Genomic DNA, 17,321 nt, shown 5'->3' on the forward strand with positions numbered 1-17,321 from the left:
CATTCTCAGGGAATTATGCTTAAATCATAGGAGGTGGATGTTTTCCGTAAGGAAATTAAAAACTGTTGCTAAGGTCCAGGTCATGTAAAAAGGGAGGGGGAAAGAAAAAAAAAGCCTACCTCCTCTGAGGCACTGTGAGAGAAAAATCTGGAAACTGTGATGCCGTATGTGTGCGTTCAGTCAGTGCCTGCGGAGTGTCTGTGCTGTGTCCTTTCCAGAGAACCTCGTCCAGAGATGCAGTTGGAGTTGAGGGAAGTCCACCCTGTGTCACTGGCTACAGTAGGCTGCCCTGGTTTATCCCAGCGCCCTAATGCATGGTGGATTCAGGCAGAGCTTGAGGGGATGGTGTGTGTGGATATCCACCCCCAGGAATGCTGGCCTCTTCACCTGCTGGCAGTGTGACCTTGGGTACATTTCTAACGTGTCCAGGCTGTGGGTCCTCCTTTCGGCAGGAGGATTAGGGAGGCCCTGACTCCATAGGGTGCAAGTGGAGGATCGGTGCAGCTGCCCCTGTTGATTGTGAGTCCAGGGGGCTAGGTGGCGAGATGGGGCGGGGCGGAGGAGCTCTGGTTCAGGTTGCCCCTGGTGCTCCAAGGGTCGTGGGCCATGTGTCTGCTTAAAGGACCTCAGGACCTTGGGTTTGGGGCAGCTCTGTTTTCCTAGAATTCACCCAGGGCTGCTTAAAAAGTCTTAGGGCTGGGGAGTGATCGATTGCTAGACTGTTCAGAGATCCGGAATACCATCAATGCTATACAGATTGAAAATGGTCTGGATGACAGAATATTCAAAATTAGGGTCATTTATTGGATGGCATGTTAAATACAGGATGTGGTTGCTTTTCTGCTGAAAAGTTATGTTTTAAATGAACAACTCATGGAAGGCGGGGACCTGAGTGTGGTCAGTACCCTGACCAGTTCTCACCCTCTCTCCAGGCCTCCAGTATTGAAAACAAGCAGGACTGGATCAAGCATATCCGGGAGGTGATCCAGGAAAGGACCATCCACCTGAAAGGCGCCTTGAAGGAGCCCATCCACATCCCCAAAACGGCTCCAGCTGCGAGACAGAAGGGAAGGAGGTCAGTGTCTGGGGACGCTTTTCCAAGTTGGTGTTTATTTAAGGGCAGGAACAAGGCAGTGTTAACTTACTAGTTTTCAGAAATCATTTTTCTCAAACATTTTGAGGAATGTTCTTTTTAAATACAATTCACACATAGCATCATTCTTTCTAATGAAATTGCTTCATCACGACAACAGCTTCCTTCACCTTAAAGCCAATGAAGGTCTACATGCTCATCCCTACTTCTCCTTTTCCAACCGTAATCCACGTGCATGTGTGAGCAGTGCCTGTGACCTTGGACGCGTTGTGTAGCATCTACACGCGTTTGCTTCTCGTCTCTAAAATGGCACTGACCGTTTTAACTGTGTTTGATCACTGGGAGAACCAAGCGCAGTGGTAGATGGTGGACACACAGCCCAGGGTCCAGCCTGTCCTCACCGAAGAGCGATCGGCTGCCATCAATATTAGTATCAGCCGCGATCATACAGACCGATGCCCACTTCTCTGAACAAATCTGTTCTCTGTCCACTGTCTGATGGACACTCATCACCAGTCTTGAGGCGCAGACCCAGCAGTGTCAGGAATCTGCATCTTTGTGTCTCCAGGGATGGAGAGGATTTGGACAGCCAAGGAGACGGCAGCAGCCAGCCCGATACAATTTCCATCGCCTCCCGGACGTCTCAGAACACGCTGGATAGTGACAAGGTGAGCAGGAACCGGCCCTTTCTTGGGGGAGGCGCAAGTAGCCAGTCTCCGGTCTGTCGATAAAGGACCGTCATCAGCGTCTCAGACAGTTGCCATGGGTTACGAGGGGTGCCAGGAGCAAAGATGGAGTGTCAGGATGAGAGGACTTGAACCCTGAGGATTTAGGAAAAAATCACTCATCCTCTCCTGTGCAATTGCATGGTTCTCTGTTTGAGTGTCCTAAGGTTGTGTGTTCAAGCTTTTTTTTATTTTATATTAAGCAGAAGAAGACCCTACTGTCTGACATTAAGTCTTACACAGAGCCCTGGTGCATAAAAGCAGGGCTGCTCTGACTGAAGCAGGAGCAGTGGCATCTGCAGAGGGTGGGGGAGGCCTTGAGTCGCCGTGGACTGACCACCAGGAGGCCCCGGGCTGGGCCTGCACCCATGCTGACCACCAGGAGGGAGGGTCTGATGTGCATCAGAGAAATCTAGATTCACCTTCTACAGCAGTGGCCTACAGAGTCCCGTGATCCTGTCTCGATAAAATCAATAAACCTATAAAACAAACCGATAGGAGAAGTTGGGCGACTGGGCTTGTGTGATACACAGGTGACTAGAGGACCCTGTAAAAGCCAGTTAGGGGCACTGATGTCCACAGAGGCCTCTGTCCCTACGGAGAGGAACACCTGCCCGGTTCCCTTTCTAGAGGACCAGACCAGGTTCTTGAAACAAATTATTTAACAGCAAGTAGGGGTTTCGTTGGGCTTCCCTCAGAGCTCAGTTGGAAAAGAGTCTGCCCACAATGCAGAAGACCCCGGTTCGATTCCTGGGTGGGGAAGATCTGCTGGAGAAGGGATAGGCTACTCATTCCAGTATTCTTGGGCTTCCCTTGTGGCTTAGCTGGTAAAGAATCCGCCTGCAATCCGGGAGACCTGGGTTTGATCCCTGGGTTGGGAAGATCCCCTGAAGAAGGGAAAGGCTACCTACTCCAGTATTCTGTCCTAGAGAATTCCATGGACGGTATAGTCCATGGGGTCACAAAGAGTCAGACACGACTGAGCGACTTTCACTCACTCACACAGGGATTTCCTTGATCCTGCCATCGGTTCAGGATTCCTAGGTAGTTTCTCACTGTTTGACTCTGGACTTTCCCACACAAGTCCTTAGTCCCAGGATCTAGGGTCTGTCTGTGCTCAGCGATAGCCCACTCCCCGCCTCAACCTCCCATCTCTCGGGAGCAGCTGCTGTCAGAGGAGAGAGCCCGGCATCGGGGCCACTTCCCATAGCTGGTCTCGGGGGCCCAGACATGGCTCTTTTCTCACTCAGCTTTGCAGAAGAATTCATGGTATTGGCTGTCGTTTCCAGCACAGAAGTAAGTAGGTTTTAAAATGTTGTTTTCTTCACCGATTTCATTTTTTCAGAATCCTTCTAATTCGAGTAATTAGCTCTTTCCCAACCTCCTTTTAGACTTCACTAAGTAATAGGTCCCAGAACTTAGACTGCTTCGAGTACCAGGATTGGAGAACAAAACAAAACAGTGTCTCATTTGATTTTGTTCCGAGCTCAGTGTATTACATTCAGCAAGTATTTCTCACCAGTAGTAATAACGAGGAATAAGATAAATGAGCTGTTCAGGCATTCAGTGCCTAATAGCCTCTCTCTCTGCAGCCCCGCCCGTAGCCTTGCGGTTAAGAAAATAAATTGAACTTGGACATTTTTCTTCAGAGTAATCCCGAGTATTTTCTTAAAAAAAAAAATAATTGAGGTAATTGGGTTATCTAAATAGTCCCACAAGACTTTCCCCTGAAGGAAAAGTCCGAAATAACCGTGGCTCATGCCGAAGGGAACAGCAGCCTTCATCCAGACCCACTCGCAGACCCTCCCCAAGGCTGAGCATCACACCCCTGCTGGGGGCCCACCAGACCCCAAACTCACAGTCTTACTGGATATTCTCTCACGCATCTGGTCTGGGTTAATCTGAATCTAAAAGTGTACTTAGGGAATTCCCTAGCGGCCCGGTGTCAAGGACGCAGCGCTTTCCCTGCTGAGGGCGTGTGTTCAATCTCTGGACCAGGAACTAAGATCCTATAAAAGCAAGGTGCTAGCTATACATACATACGTATGTATGTAAAGTCTATTCTAAAAATACGTTATTTGAGTGAAATTGCCAGGGAAACGTGTAAAAAGTTCTGCCTTTTGGAAAGGATATTAAGGTCTCTTCAGCCCATTGGTTCTAGAAGAAAGGTAACTTTGTTTCTCTCTGGTGGTTTCTGTGTAGATGGATGGTGGTGAGAGGGAAGTAATCCCTGCATCTGGTAAGGGGGGCTCCTGGTTCTCCAGCCCCCTGACTCTGAAGTGCAGCTGCCTGGCACCAGGCCATGCCTCTGGCCCCCCACAGAACCAGGGGCCCTGGGCACGCCGTCCCCTGACCTGCAGTTGACTGGAGTCCACAGGAGGTTTACCTCAGAAATAAAGCTCCGTCCTGGAGTTGGGAAGAGTTCACTCATTCTGCTTGGAATAGGCCTCTAGGAACTCAGAATCGAGCCTGCACAGCTCCTGTAGAAAAAATAAGGCATTATCCTAGGAACTGTTGCTTTTAAGGCAGCAAGTTCTAGTACCTTATGAGAGGGAAGGAATCAACCACTCACAAAAGCATGGGTTTGCATAAATTAGTCATTTTACACTGGGTATCTACTGGGATATTAGAATTATTAAAGAGACACCTCTTAAGTATTTTATCCCTGAAGGTAATTCATCAGTTTTGGTTTACCTCCTCGCATACCTGATCTCTGAACTTCCCTCCTTGGCTCAGAAACCACCCCCAGGGCCCCTTCTGCCAGGCGGCCTGTAGTCAGTCTTCTAGCCATGCCCCCGGGGCCGCAGAGACAGTGGCCTCATTCTCAGCCTCATCCTCATGACTCTGAAGCTTGGGTTCAGTTCAGTTCAGTCGCTCAGTCATGTCCGACTCTTTGCGACCCCATGAATCACAGCACGCCAGGCCTCCCTGTCCATCACCAACTCCCGGAGTTCACTCAAACTCATGTCTATCGAGTCGGTGATGCCATCCAGCCATCTCATTCTCTGTCATCCCCTTCTCCTCCCGCCCCCAATCCCTCCCAGCATCAGAGTCTTTTCCAGTGAGTCAACTCGTCGCAGGAGGTGGCCAAAGTATTGGAGTTTCAGCGTTAGCATCAGTCCTTCCAGTGAACACCCAGGATTGAAGCCAGGGTAGTGACACTCCAAAGCTGTTGACTGAAGTGGAGGCGGCGTGTATTTAATGCCCCTCATTGAGGCCGCAGGTCTTCAATAGGCTCAGAAGTACGTAACAGGGCTGACATGTCCTCCTCAGGCCGTGGAGCTACAAGGGCTTGTCTCCCTCCACTCTGGGCTCTGCACTGAGGAGAACGAGCCACGTGGATGCATCCGAGTGTGGGGTTTGGAGGGGCCGCACCCCCGGAGCCTCGTGCAGGGCACGGCCCGAGGCTGCAACCGCACACACACGGGTCTGCACATGTGTGCTCTCTGCCTCCTTCTCGCAGCCGTCTCCCTGTCTGCTTCTCTGATAGAACATTTCAGGGTCAGTCGATGATTCGGGAGGATACATTTAGGAAATGGCCTCCTTTTCTGCGTCAGTTTGTAAAATGCACTGTTGCACTGAACTGGGCTTAACCAGAAAGCCCTCCTCTTATTTCTGAGGCAGTTAACTTTTTGTCTGTCTCAAGGTTCTTCCCACCCTCCATATTTCAAGTTTAAACAGCCTCTGCTGACAGAGTCAGATAGATCTGGCAAGCGCAATTACTTAACCATATTCTGCCTCTTGGATCTCATTTATGATGTCTGTTATGAGTTAGTTGTTATCATGGAGTTTGGTTCCCTTTCAGAAACTGGTTGGGAGGATGTTTTTGACTTGGCTTCTTGGAGAATTCTTGAGGAAAAGTTATCTGCCCAGCGCTGTAGTGACTCTCAGACGAGGGGCAGAAGGTTTTGAGTCTGTGAAGGAGGGGCTGCTGGAGACCCCCGCTTTCCAGGGGACGCCGTTAGCCAGTGTAGACCACGGGTCCCCATGAGGACCTTTCTTTCCTTGAAACGTCAGTTTTGAAATAGGCCATCTCTCTGTCTCAGATGTAAGTTCAGCACTGATTCCTGCTCATCTCAATGGTATTGTGCTGATAAAGCGATCTCATGAAGTTATGATTTGGGTTCCAAAGGAATCAGACGCTTGCCAGATTCTTACCTCATTTGTCCTGAGCTTGCCTCCCCGAGGTAGGGAGGAGAAGCCTCCGGGGCACCGAGGGGATGAGGAAGGCCTGATGACCCTCACAGGGCCACCCAGCAGTGGAGAGGGGGAGCCAGAAACAGAATGTGGGTTTAATTACCTTGTGACTCTGCACCCTGTTTTTTCACACTCAAGCTGAGTACAAGCTAAGTACGTTTAACATATTAAAGAAGCAGTTTTTAATAAATTTTTTCCTTCTATCCTCTTTATTAGCCTTGTGGTTTGCTTCATATAACCAAAATTTATATATATAAGGAAAATAGAAAAATATGAGGGTCATATATAGGCTACTATAGAACAAAGCATCTTGAAGTCGGGAAGGAAAAAGTAGCCAAGGCAAGCCGGGGCAGCCTGCAGGAAAGTGGCCCAGGCCATCAGGGGGCCGGATGTGAGCTTTCTTCAGGGCTAAGGCCATGCAGGTCTTATTTGTAATGAGTGAGACATTCACTTGAGGTTGGTACTTGGCATGCTCTGCCCTAAGCTTGTGATGTGAATGTGTGAGTGCACACATTTAGAAAAATAAGTGGTTTCAGTTATTTTTCATGAAGTGTATTTAGCGCTACATTGGGGATATGAAATTTTATGCAGTTTAAAAAGGCAGTAAACCTCTGGGAAACGACAGTCTCCACCGTAGGAACTTGGACGAGTTTCCACATTGTAGTGCTGCGGCAGTATATAAAGTAATCAACGCCAGGATGCTTTAAACTGTGGCTGGATTCACGTTTTTAAGAAAGGAAACCTGTGTCCAGCCTCCTTAGGAAGTGCCTTCCTCTCATTCAGCTTCAGTGCTCGCATACCTGGCCTGTGTGCCAGCCGCCTTAAGCTCAGACTCTCCCCTCTGCCCAAAGCTGCCAGGAGCAAGAGGGAGCCTTGACTCAGAGATTCTGCCCCATGGGCTGGCTTTGCCAGAACCTCCCAGGGCCTCCTGTCGGCGGGCGTGAAATTGAGTCACTCCATCCAGAAGCCTTTCCATTGACAGCACATAGTTTTAATTCCCAGGCATCAGAGTCCTGACTCTGCCCAGAGGGTAACAAGAATAGAGTCAGCAAAGTCTTTAATGACCAGCAGCAGATGATCAGGCTTCCCTGGTGGCTCAGACGGTAAAGGATCTACCTGCAGTGCAGGAGACACAGGTTCAGTCCCTGGGTCAGGGAAGATTCCCTGGAGGAGGAAATGGCAATCCACTCCAGTATTCGTGCCTGGAGAATTGCATGGACAGAGGAGCCTGGCAGGATATAGTCCATGGAGTTGTAAAGAGTCGGACACAAGTGAGCAGGGAGGGGCTCCCCAGCCAGGCCTCTGCGCTCTGCTTCTCAGCAGCCTCTGCACCTCAGTTTCCTCGTCTGTAAAAGCGGACAATACTGCCCCCCACCCCAGGGCTGCATTAAAAGTGTGCGTTTAGGAACGGTGCCTTCCATGTCCCCAGTGCTGCATAGGTTTCAGCTGTGACTGTGTCTTCATTTGAAAAAGCGCCTTCTTCTCAGCCACTCATTATTTGCTGTTGCAGTCGCTATACAGTGGCCTCTTACTGATCACTTTTTTGTTGTTTTATTTAAAAAAAATTTTTAATTAGAGCATAATTACTTTATGGTGATGACTTTTGCTGTACATCGCATGAATCGGCATCAGGTATACATGTGTCCCCTCCCTCTGGAACTGCCCCGCATCCTACCCCTCTAGGCTGTCTCAGAGCACTGGCTTTGGGTACCCTTCACCATACATTGAACGCCCACTGGTGATCTGTTTTACATGTGGTATGTATATGTTTCAGTGCTATTTGCTCCTGTCATCCCACCCTCTCCTTCCCCTACTGTGTCCAAAATGTCTGAGTCTCCTTTGCTGCCCTGCAGGTCAGATCATCAGTACTATCTTTCTAGACTCCACGCGTGCATGCCAAGTCGCTTTAGTCGTGTCTGACTCTTTGCAACCCTATGGACTGTAGCCCGCCAGGCTCCTCTGTTCATGAGATTCTCCAGGCACGAATACTGGAGTGGGTTGCATTTCCTCCTCCAGGGGATCTTCCCTGACCCAGGGATCGAACCTAAATCTCCTGCAACTCCTGCACTGAAGGCTGATTCTTTACTTCTGAGCCACCGGAGAAGCCCTCTAGACTCCATGTGTTTGTGTTAATATACGGTATTTGTCTTTCTCTTCCTGACTGACTTCATTCTGTATGACAGGCTCTCGGTTCACCCACCTCATTGGAACTGACTCGTGTGTTCCTTTTTATAGCTGAGCGATATTCCATTGTGCATTTGTACCGCAACTTCCTTTTGCATTAGCTGACCACTCTTGATGGCAGTGGATTTAGAAGCTGTGTTCGTTAGAAGCTCGAAGCTGTGCTAAAGGTAAACTGCCCAGATTTAGCGCCTGGACTTTGGCATCTTGGTGTCTCAGCAGTAAACACTGACCACATACCGAATGGGCAGCCTCTGAAGAAGGGGAGATTCTCACTTGAGACGTTTTCCCAACCACTCTTCTTCAGTCCTACCACATCAGCTGCACACATGTAGGGGGATGACTCTGCTCTTCACAAGGTTGCTCCGTGCATCCCCAGGTGTGAGGCCATCACCCCCTGTGCAGCCCAGGCCAGGTGCTGCCCTGCAGGGACAAGCAGGGGATACCCTCCCCGCCGGCAGCCTGGCGAGGGTGGCACCTGGCATTGGTTCTCTCTATCTTTCCAAGTGACTCTGGCTTTTTATAATTTTTAACAAGTTTCTTAAGTGTGCCCATAAAGCCACAAAATGAATGCAGTCTTTGCTGACGTGAGTTACTCAGTCAGAAAAGCAAAGTTCCTCCCACACTAGAGAGCCTCGGTTCTAAGAAAAGGCAGATTTCTTCAAAAGCACAGCTTCAGGCATAACGGCAGCAGAAGCTTTTCTAAAAGCAGTGGCCGGTCAAGAAGTGCTCTTCAGTGTGAAGGTTTTGGGCCCATCAAAGTCGCTGTTGACGGCGGTGGCCCAACTTTGATTCCGATGCAAGTTCAGTGTGAAGGTTATGGGACCATCAAAGTCGCTGTTGACGAAGGTGGCCCATCTTTGATTCCGATGCAAGGCGAAAGGTTTATTCTGCCTGTTCTCCTTTTGTGGGAGGGACCAGTCAGCTGGTTACCTGCCTGCCATGCCTTAGTTTTTCAGGGGATAAAGAAAGAGGCCTTTCAAATGAACGTTTCTGGATAAGTGTTGCTCACTCAGCAAACACAGCAAGCAGGCTCCTCTGGGCTCCCTTGTCCTGCCCGTGGTCTTGCTTTCCAGGCCTGTGACTGTAAATAGCACACATGAGTCCAGCCGTCTGCTTCCTGACCTTCCTTCCTTTTCCCGCCTTTCAGTCAATGAAGCTCTTTAGTCCTGCCCCGCAGCTCAGCTCTCAGCACCTGCCCAGCACGGTCCAGTGCCTCTGGTTCTGACATGTTCAGAGTGAGGGCAAGTGTGGCATGGACCCAGCTTCTGCAGAGCTCAGGGCCCAGAGGCCTGAAACCCAGGATCTGTCTTCTCTCTGCTTTGCCTGGCTTTTTCACACTTAAAGTTTGCCTTTTCAAATATATCTTTCCAGTTGAACTTCTTGGCATGCTTTTGTTTTAACCTTTTTATTTGTTTATTTTTGGCTGTGCTGGGTTTTCCTTGCTTTTGCACAGGCTTTCTCTAGTTGTGGCAAGCAGGGGCCATCCTTCGTTGCCAAGTGCCCGGGTTTCTCATTTCAGTGGCTGCTCTTATTGCAGAGAACAGGCTCTCAAGTGCTCGGGTTTCAGTCGTTGCAGCACATGGGCTCAATCGTTGTGACTCCGGAGCCCAGATTCAGTAGTTGTGGCACATGGGCTGAGTTGCCCCAAGGCATGTGGGATCTTCCTGGCCCAGGGATGGAAGCCACGTCTCCTGCATTGGCAGGCGGACTCTTAGCCACTGCACCACCAGGAAAGTTTGAGCTTCTTAACTCCATAACTGTCCATTGCATCTCACGTGTGTCACAGTCAAGGACGACTTCCAGGAGTTATTTTAAAGTCAAAACTGCTTGTGATCACATTAGTAATGGGGAAAGGGTTAACCTCCCTGAAAAAAAAAAAAAAAACTATACCCAGAGTTTTTTTCCTGAATAAAATGCTGGATTTGGTAAGCTGCTGCTTTGGGAAAAGCTTTTTCTCATAGATTTCTTTTTGTTTTCTTTTTTCTTTTTCCCCGCTTCTTTCTCTTGGCAGGGGGAGGGTGGTGAGAAACACAGCATTTTTGCCATCTTAGCCATTTTTCAGTTCTCGCAGATTTCTTTTTTCCACCCAGATGTGCTAGAGACTCACAGCGGTCCTCTTGGAAACCCAGCAGCAGGTTTTGCGACAGCTTGTCCTGTGAACTTGGCCTTGGGGTTGGGGTGAGCAAGGGGGCCTGGTGTCACCTAGTTAGGATGGCCGCTGATAAGCCCAAGCCTCCAGCCTCCACCGAGTGGCCCAGGGAGCAAGCTGCTGGATGGGTGAGAGGCTAGATAATGCGTGTCCTGGAGGGTTGTTCTGGTTGCTAGTGTGGCCTGTCTCTTATAACCGCGGCCACTGACGGAGCCATGCTTTCCAATCCCCTTTAGCTGAAGAACCACTCTCTGCTCTGTGTGAATCTCCCGCAGAACCACAAGACCCTTGGTGCGGTTTCTAAGCACCCGCGTTGTCCTGGGCTGGAGGATGTGACTTTGCTGGTTGTACACTCTGCCCTGGAGGGGAGGTGACTTTTATTAGCCCGCGTCCCTCCTCCTTCTGAAGTGCTCTCAGGAAGTTGGTCCGACACCCACCTGCAGCCAGTGTGAGGTTCTGGAAGCAGGTTCACTTGCAGCGAGGGCTACACCATCCTCGTGTGAGCCATCAAGAGCCCCTCTTCCTCTGGCGGAGCCTAGCCCACAGCCCACCTGGGAGCTGGTCATTCGAGCCAGGTGTTGGCTGTTGTCTCTCCCAAGCTGTGCGTTCTTGGAGTACAAACACGCCTCATTGCAGAGCTCTAGGGAGGGGCTGCTGGAGCCCAACAGGCGGGCGAGAAGCCCGCAGCCACAGCTCCGCTTCAGTTACTGTCCTTGCCTGGGTTCAGGCGAAGGAAAATAATAAAACATGGTTTCTCCAGAAAACATAAAAAGTCAATTCTGTTCTGTGTGGTGGTTGTGGAAGGTTCGCATGCCTGCAGCACAGAAGGTAAAGAATCCACCTGCAGTGCAAGAGTCCTGGGTTCGATCCCTGGGACGCGACGAGTGTTTCTTCCTTTTGGGTGAAACAGCAGCCGCTTATTCATTTTTGGTCATTGAGAGAACTCAGGCAAAGGGATTCTGGTTTGATTCTGCTAACTGTGCATGCATCTGGGTCCTTGGAGTTCCCCTGGCCGCCCTTTCAGAGGGACACAGGTGCTCTTGGAGGAGGCATCTCATTATAAAGTATCCGTGGGCCCTTGCTCCAATTAAGACCATTTTACTCCCATGCTTTTTAATCACCATGTGTAATTTTTTTTAAGGTGAAAAACAGAAATTGGGGAAAATATCTTCTGATGAGAATGTCACAAGAGTTACTGTATGCCATGGGGATTGAGATTTTCATAAATTACAATCCTAAGCTGCGTGTGGTAAGGAACCCATGATACAAGTCCATAAAATAGATGTGAAAACTTTCACAAAATGTGGTTGAAAAGGAAAAGTGAATTTCTAAACTAGATAAATGGAATGGTAACTCCTTCAACATAGTGATGAAATTATGTCATTAGGGGTAGAAATATCACATAAATAAAGACCTGTAAAAGGAGGAGACGGGGACGACAGAGGACGGGATGGCTGGAGGGCATCGCCGACTCGATGGACGTGAGTCTGAGTGAACTCCGGGAGCTGGTGATGGGCAGGGAGGCCTGGCGTGCTGGGATTCATGGGGTCGCAGAGAGTCGGACACGACTGAGCGACTGAACTGAACTGAATCATGAAAAATATATATATAATTATGTATAATATATAGCCTCAGCTTTTTCTTACTAGGAGTTTAATTCTACTTGAAAGGCTGTAATGACTTGCACTGATACTTCAAAATAGTTAAAGTCTTTCATACAAAAAAAAGTTTTTCTTTGTTTTGTTTTTTTAAATTAACAAGCTGGTTTTAAAGACGAGCTTTGGAATGAGTTTAAAACATTCAAACGTGAAGACTGAGACGGAAATACACGGGTTGTCTCTTCTCTGGACTAGAAAATGTCCATTTACTCCTCCTCTTATAAATTCATGCAGGCAATTCTTATGGGAAAACTCAACTTATTCTTAGGGGCAGTGCTGAGAAGATATGATTTTTTTTTTTTTAACGATAATTCTAGCACTGTTTGAAAATATTCTTCTGATACTAGATTTTGTTACTAAGTTCCCTAAAGCCTTTGAAAAAGAATTTTGACTCAGTATGCAGTTCTTTGTCAGAACAGGCTTGATTTTCATTTCTCAGGCCCTGTCAAGGGCACAGATGTTTCCAATAGTTTTGATTACTGCACGAGGGGCTGGAACTCGGAGCCAGAAAGAGCGTCCAGCTTCATCCCTCTGGGCCGCCCCGTCCTCTCTTCTCACCCTGCCCCCACAACATGAACCCCGAGCAGTCTGAGAAATCCCCTGCAATGGAGAAGGAGGCCAGCCCAGGCTGGTGATGAGGGGACAGTGTCTGAAGTTGAGCTTCCCAGGGCGAGGCCGGGGTGATGACTCACCAGGACCACGCTTGCGGCAGGACCGGCGGCCGTCCCAGCAGAGCTCGGCCAAGGGAAAGGGCCATAGGAAGTGTGGGCCCGGGGGGTGCCCAGCGAGCTGGGCTCTGCACCACCGCTTGTCCACGGGTCACGTTTCCCTGGGATGGGAAACATTCCTCCTTTTCGTTACAGGGATTAACCGCTTCCATAGCATGGGGTTTTTTGTGTTTTTTTTTTTACGAGGGAAATTCTTCTGCAGGCTGAGCCCCTTCAATCATTCGCAGGGAAGCAGGAGAGAGTCAGCATGGTTTTTCCAGAGAAAAGTTTGTAAAATTTAGAAGGGGGGGGGGGTCAGTCACTGGTGGAAATGGTCCTTTGCGGCCTAGCAAAGAGAGTTCCTTTCGTCGACATTTAAGCTTTATTTTGGACGAGTTTTGTTTTGTTTTGCTTTCCAGGGTTGTCTAGTGGACATATGTTTCTTATTCCATCTAAACTTGCTCTGGAAAGAAAGTCTTGGTTAGAGCAGGAGGGCAGCGGGGAGCACAGAGCACGGCAGAGCCAGCAGGCGGCCGCGGTCTCTGCAGGGTTGCGAGCCCGGGCGGGGGCTCGGCTCCCAGCTCTCTGCCAGGGGCCGGAGGGGACATGTCTTTCCACCCGCCGCAGCCCCCGCCCGCCTGTCTTCTTTTTCTCGTGTGCCGATGCCTAAAGGGAGACAGAAAACCAGGCACACATCACACACTGAGCACAGGCTGACTTCCTTCCCGAAGCCACGGAGGAAAAGCCAGTGTTTTGTTTTGCTTTGCAAACAGTGGCTTCCTTTATAGAGCAAACCTGTTTTACCGTTTTCACTCCAGCAAGTGTGTGAGCGCTTGCTGGATGCAGAGCCCGGCCCAAGGGTGCTCCAGGAGGAGCCTGCCCTTCGGCAACTTGCCCTTAGAAGCCGTGCGCTGGCCCTTGGCGGTGCCTCGGACAGGCCAGGGCATGCCCTCACGCACAGGGAGAACAACACAGACCTGCCTCCTGGTGCCGAGGGCAGTCACTCACACACAGGGAGTGGGATGCTCACAGGAGAGCGACACAGACCTGCCTCCTGGTGCCAAGGGCAGACACACACATACAACCCAAGACACGGCTCATGTCAGGATTGAGGCATAATTTGTTTGAGGAGAAAGTTGCTAAGGATGGTAGACACATCTGAGGAGCGACTTCTCAGAGGGACTCGACAGGGACAAACTGGGCAGGTAGGGCTCGAAGTAGAAGGGACTGTGGACACAGGGCAGCGAGACCTGCCTCCGAAGGGGGACATGGCCGCTCAGGCTGTTAGGCACGCGAGGAGCCACGGAGCCTGCCTGGGGAGTGGGCTGGGACCCTGTGCCAGGGCTTTGAGTCTTCTGCTCAGGAATGTGTATCTAAGACTCTTGACGAGGAGGATGGCGTATCGGAGCATCTGGCAGCAGTGTTCAGGTACTTTGCAAGGAAAGCCTGGATCAGGGGGGCTCCTCAGGAAACCACTGCAGAAATCCAAGTGAAGTGAGCCGTGTGGGTATGCAGAGGGAGGGAGCAGTCAGACAGACACCCCAGAGTCTGACAGTGTTTGGAGGGCGAGGGCGCGCGACTGACTGTGGTACCCGAAAGGCAGCCCGGGACGAGTCGTGTCCCAGACTCACTGCTCTGGAGGGACGGGGACGCAGCATGGAGGGTGTGGTGTGGTCCCCACGCAGGGATGGGGGGCACACAGGGGAGCCTGAGCCTGGGGCGGCCGGACTGGAGGGCCAGAGGGGACCGCCCAAAGGCAGGGCACTGGTCACGAGACTCTTAACGTAGGAGGAGCGGTGGTGAGCATACAGGTGAGCTGTCCCCAGGGAGTGTGCAGTCTGGGACAGGTAGCCAGCATGTGGTCACGAGAGGCCCTGCGACCTGTTTCCCGAGCAGAGATCGTGGAGTTTGGGTGGGCTTCAGGGGGCCTAAGACTTAAGAGGCCAGAAAGCAGGAGTGAGCTGAGAGGAGAGGAGAAGGAAGAAGGGAAAGGGCTTTCAAGCCACAAGCCACGCAGCGTGTGGAGGGGCGTGTTGGGGTGTGGGGTAGGGCGGGGGCAGAGGGTCAGGAAGGTGCCCATGGGTGCTGGGGAGGGCTCTGAGGGTTTTGGAGAGAGACGTGTGGAGGGGTCCCGGGCTCGCTGCTCTGCAGGGACCTCCCAGTCCAGGCGGCACAGGCGCCCAGGAGCCTGCCATCTCTAGGCCACTCCACGCTCGCCAGGCCGGGGTGGACTCCATCTTGTTTATCACCATATCTCATATCAACCCCCCAAAAAAGCCTGCGAGCCTGTGAGCAGAGTTTGTACTCGTTTGTGCTGTGTCGTGTGCTTAGTCACTTCAGTCGTGTCCGACTCTGCGACTCCATGAACTCTAGCCCGCCAGGCTCCTCTGTCCATGGGAATTCTCCAGGCAAGAGTACTGGAGTGGGTTGCTGTGCCCTCCTCCAGGGGATCTTCCTGACCCAGGGATCCAACCTGTGTCTCTTATGTCTCCTGTATTGGCAGGTGGGTTCTTTACCACTAGAGCCACCTGGAAACCCCTTTACCCTAAATTTAAAAGTGAGGAAGTTGGCCTGTAAACAAACAGAGGTTTGAACTGTGTGGGTCCATTTATAATAGGTGCGTTATTTTTCCAATAAATACATATACATGCTATAAATGTATTTTCTCTTCCTCATGATTTTCTTAATAATGGTTTCTTTTTTATTAGCTTTATTGTCTGAATACAGTACATAATGCACCTGACATGCAAAATATGTGTTAGTCAGTTATTCTCATTATTGGTAAGGCTTCTGGTCGACAGTGGGCCTCTAGTTTGGTGGTAGTCAAAAGTTATGCACAAATTTTTTTGACTGTGCGGGGGGTTGGTACCCCTAACCCCCACGTTGTTCAAGATTCACCAGTCTTTGGTGTTCTTTGAGGAGGGGGATATGTCTCAGGCAAATATTTGGACACTCGTATAAAAAATCTTCAGGTTCTGACAGTGTAACACACTGGAAAATATGTTAGAATATGAAAAAGTTAAAAAAACACTATTCCCTTGATTTGGAAAAGAGGTAAATTCAGGGACGGGAAACTTGAGGGCCCCCACTCAGCTGGCGTCCTGCACCCTGACACAGCTGGGAGTGGGCGCCAGCCTCACCTGCTGCAGGCCCGTGGCGACAGTGCGCTGGCTAACCTGTGCCCTCTCCTCCCCAGCTGTCCGGCGGCTGCGAGCTGACCGTGGTGATCCACGACTTCACAGCCTGCAACAGCACCGAGCTCACCATCCGCCGTGGCCAGACCGTGGAAGTCTTGGAGCGGCCCCATGACAAGCCCGACTGGTGCCTGGTGCGGACCACTGACCGGTCGCCCGCGGCCGAGGGCCTGGTCCCCTGCGGTTCCCTGTGCATTGCCCACTCCAGGAGCAGCATGGAGATGGAGGGCATCTTCAACCACAAAGGTAGGCGTTCATGGGCGACTGTGACATCCTCACGGAAATGACAGCGGGGCTTGCGTCTGCACTTCCTGCAGCCCCGTAAGAGGTGCAAACCCTGCTGGTCACTGGCACCCTGACCCTTCATCACTGCGTCCCTGGGCCTTTTTAATCCATCAGGGGCTGCAGATGTCACCTGTCACTCAGAAATAACAGTGCATCGGTCACCTCAGTTCCCCAGACCGTGTTGTAAGATCCCAGGTTAGAGAAGGGGGGAAGGGAGCCATTCTCTTGGAAGCCAGTGTCATTCCTAAACAGAGCAGACAGAAAGGCAGTGTTCTCCTCCAGGTGATGTTGAAAAGAGGTGGGAGGCACCACGTTCAGCGTCTCCCTAATCAGGTTTTCACATTGTGGATTATTTTGTTTGTGTTAAATACTAGACAGTTGAATGTGCAGGCCTTGGAAGCACAATCGTGCCGTCTTTATAGCCTAGTTAAGTCTCGGGGCATCTGAGACACCCCACCAAGTTCCCTGCCAGGAGAGGGAACACAGCTGGACCCCCAGAGGGAGGCAAGCTGAGTTGGGTAGGCCTCAGTGTCAGGGTCTGAAGCTCTGACAAGAGAGATGGTTTTTGAAAGAAGTGTTTTTCCACTGAAATAGGGTATTTGAACAAAACAGCATTTGACATTGCTTGCGGACTTTGTTTAGACACAGGCAGCTGTCACAAGGCTGCTTTTCCACATGTGTCAGGACAGGTCAGTAATGGCCCCTAGCAAGTCTGTTTATCTAAACATTCAGTGTGGTCACTGCTGGACTGATGTGACTTGAAATGGGGCCTGACTGAATTGAGCTGATCTGCAGGTGCAGAATGCACACTGGACTGCAAGACTTAAAATGAAAAAAGAATGTACAATTATTTTATAGTCATTACATGCTGATATGGCAATATATTTTATTGAATGAATAAAGAAAATAAACTATTAAAATTAATTCCACCTGTTTCTTTTTACAGTAAATGATGACTGCTAGAGAATCTTAATATGCAGCATGCACTATGTCTGCTCGATAGAGTTGCTTAATCTCTCATCTTAGTGAGGAGCTGATAGGAGCTGAAGAGCTTTTCAGAAACACTGGTCTTCAGTTTCTAGGAAAATCCAGCATGGGTAGTTTCTGTGCTGTGAACCACTTTATATCA

General features: G+C 50.3%; 1 protein-coding gene across 4 annotated transcripts in view; it reads left to right on the top strand.

Moving 5' to 3' along the window:
* TRIO (trio Rho guanine nucleotide exchange factor) overlaps nucleotides 1–17,321 on the top strand; it is a 362,249-nt gene that overhangs the window by 261,609 nt on the left and 83,319 nt on the right. For all 4 annotated transcript variants that reach the window (XM_055422254.2, XM_055422251.2, XM_055422253.2 and 1 more), the window contains exons 32-34: nucleotides 933–1,075; nucleotides 1,662–1,761; nucleotides 15,910–16,153. In XM_055422254.2, coding sequence (XP_055278229.2) covers nucleotides 933–1,075; nucleotides 1,662–1,761; nucleotides 15,910–16,153 — 487 coding nt within the window. The remainder of the gene's footprint in view (nucleotides 1–932; nucleotides 1,076–1,661; nucleotides 1,762–15,909; nucleotides 16,154–17,321) is intronic.

This window comes from Moschus berezovskii, chromosome 18, assembly GCF_049115385.1.
Source record: "Moschus berezovskii isolate FMDL1 chromosome 18, NW_MosBer_1.0, whole genome shotgun sequence".
NCBI classification, from domain to species: Eukaryota; Metazoa; Chordata; class Mammalia; order Artiodactyla; family Moschidae; genus Moschus; species Moschus berezovskii.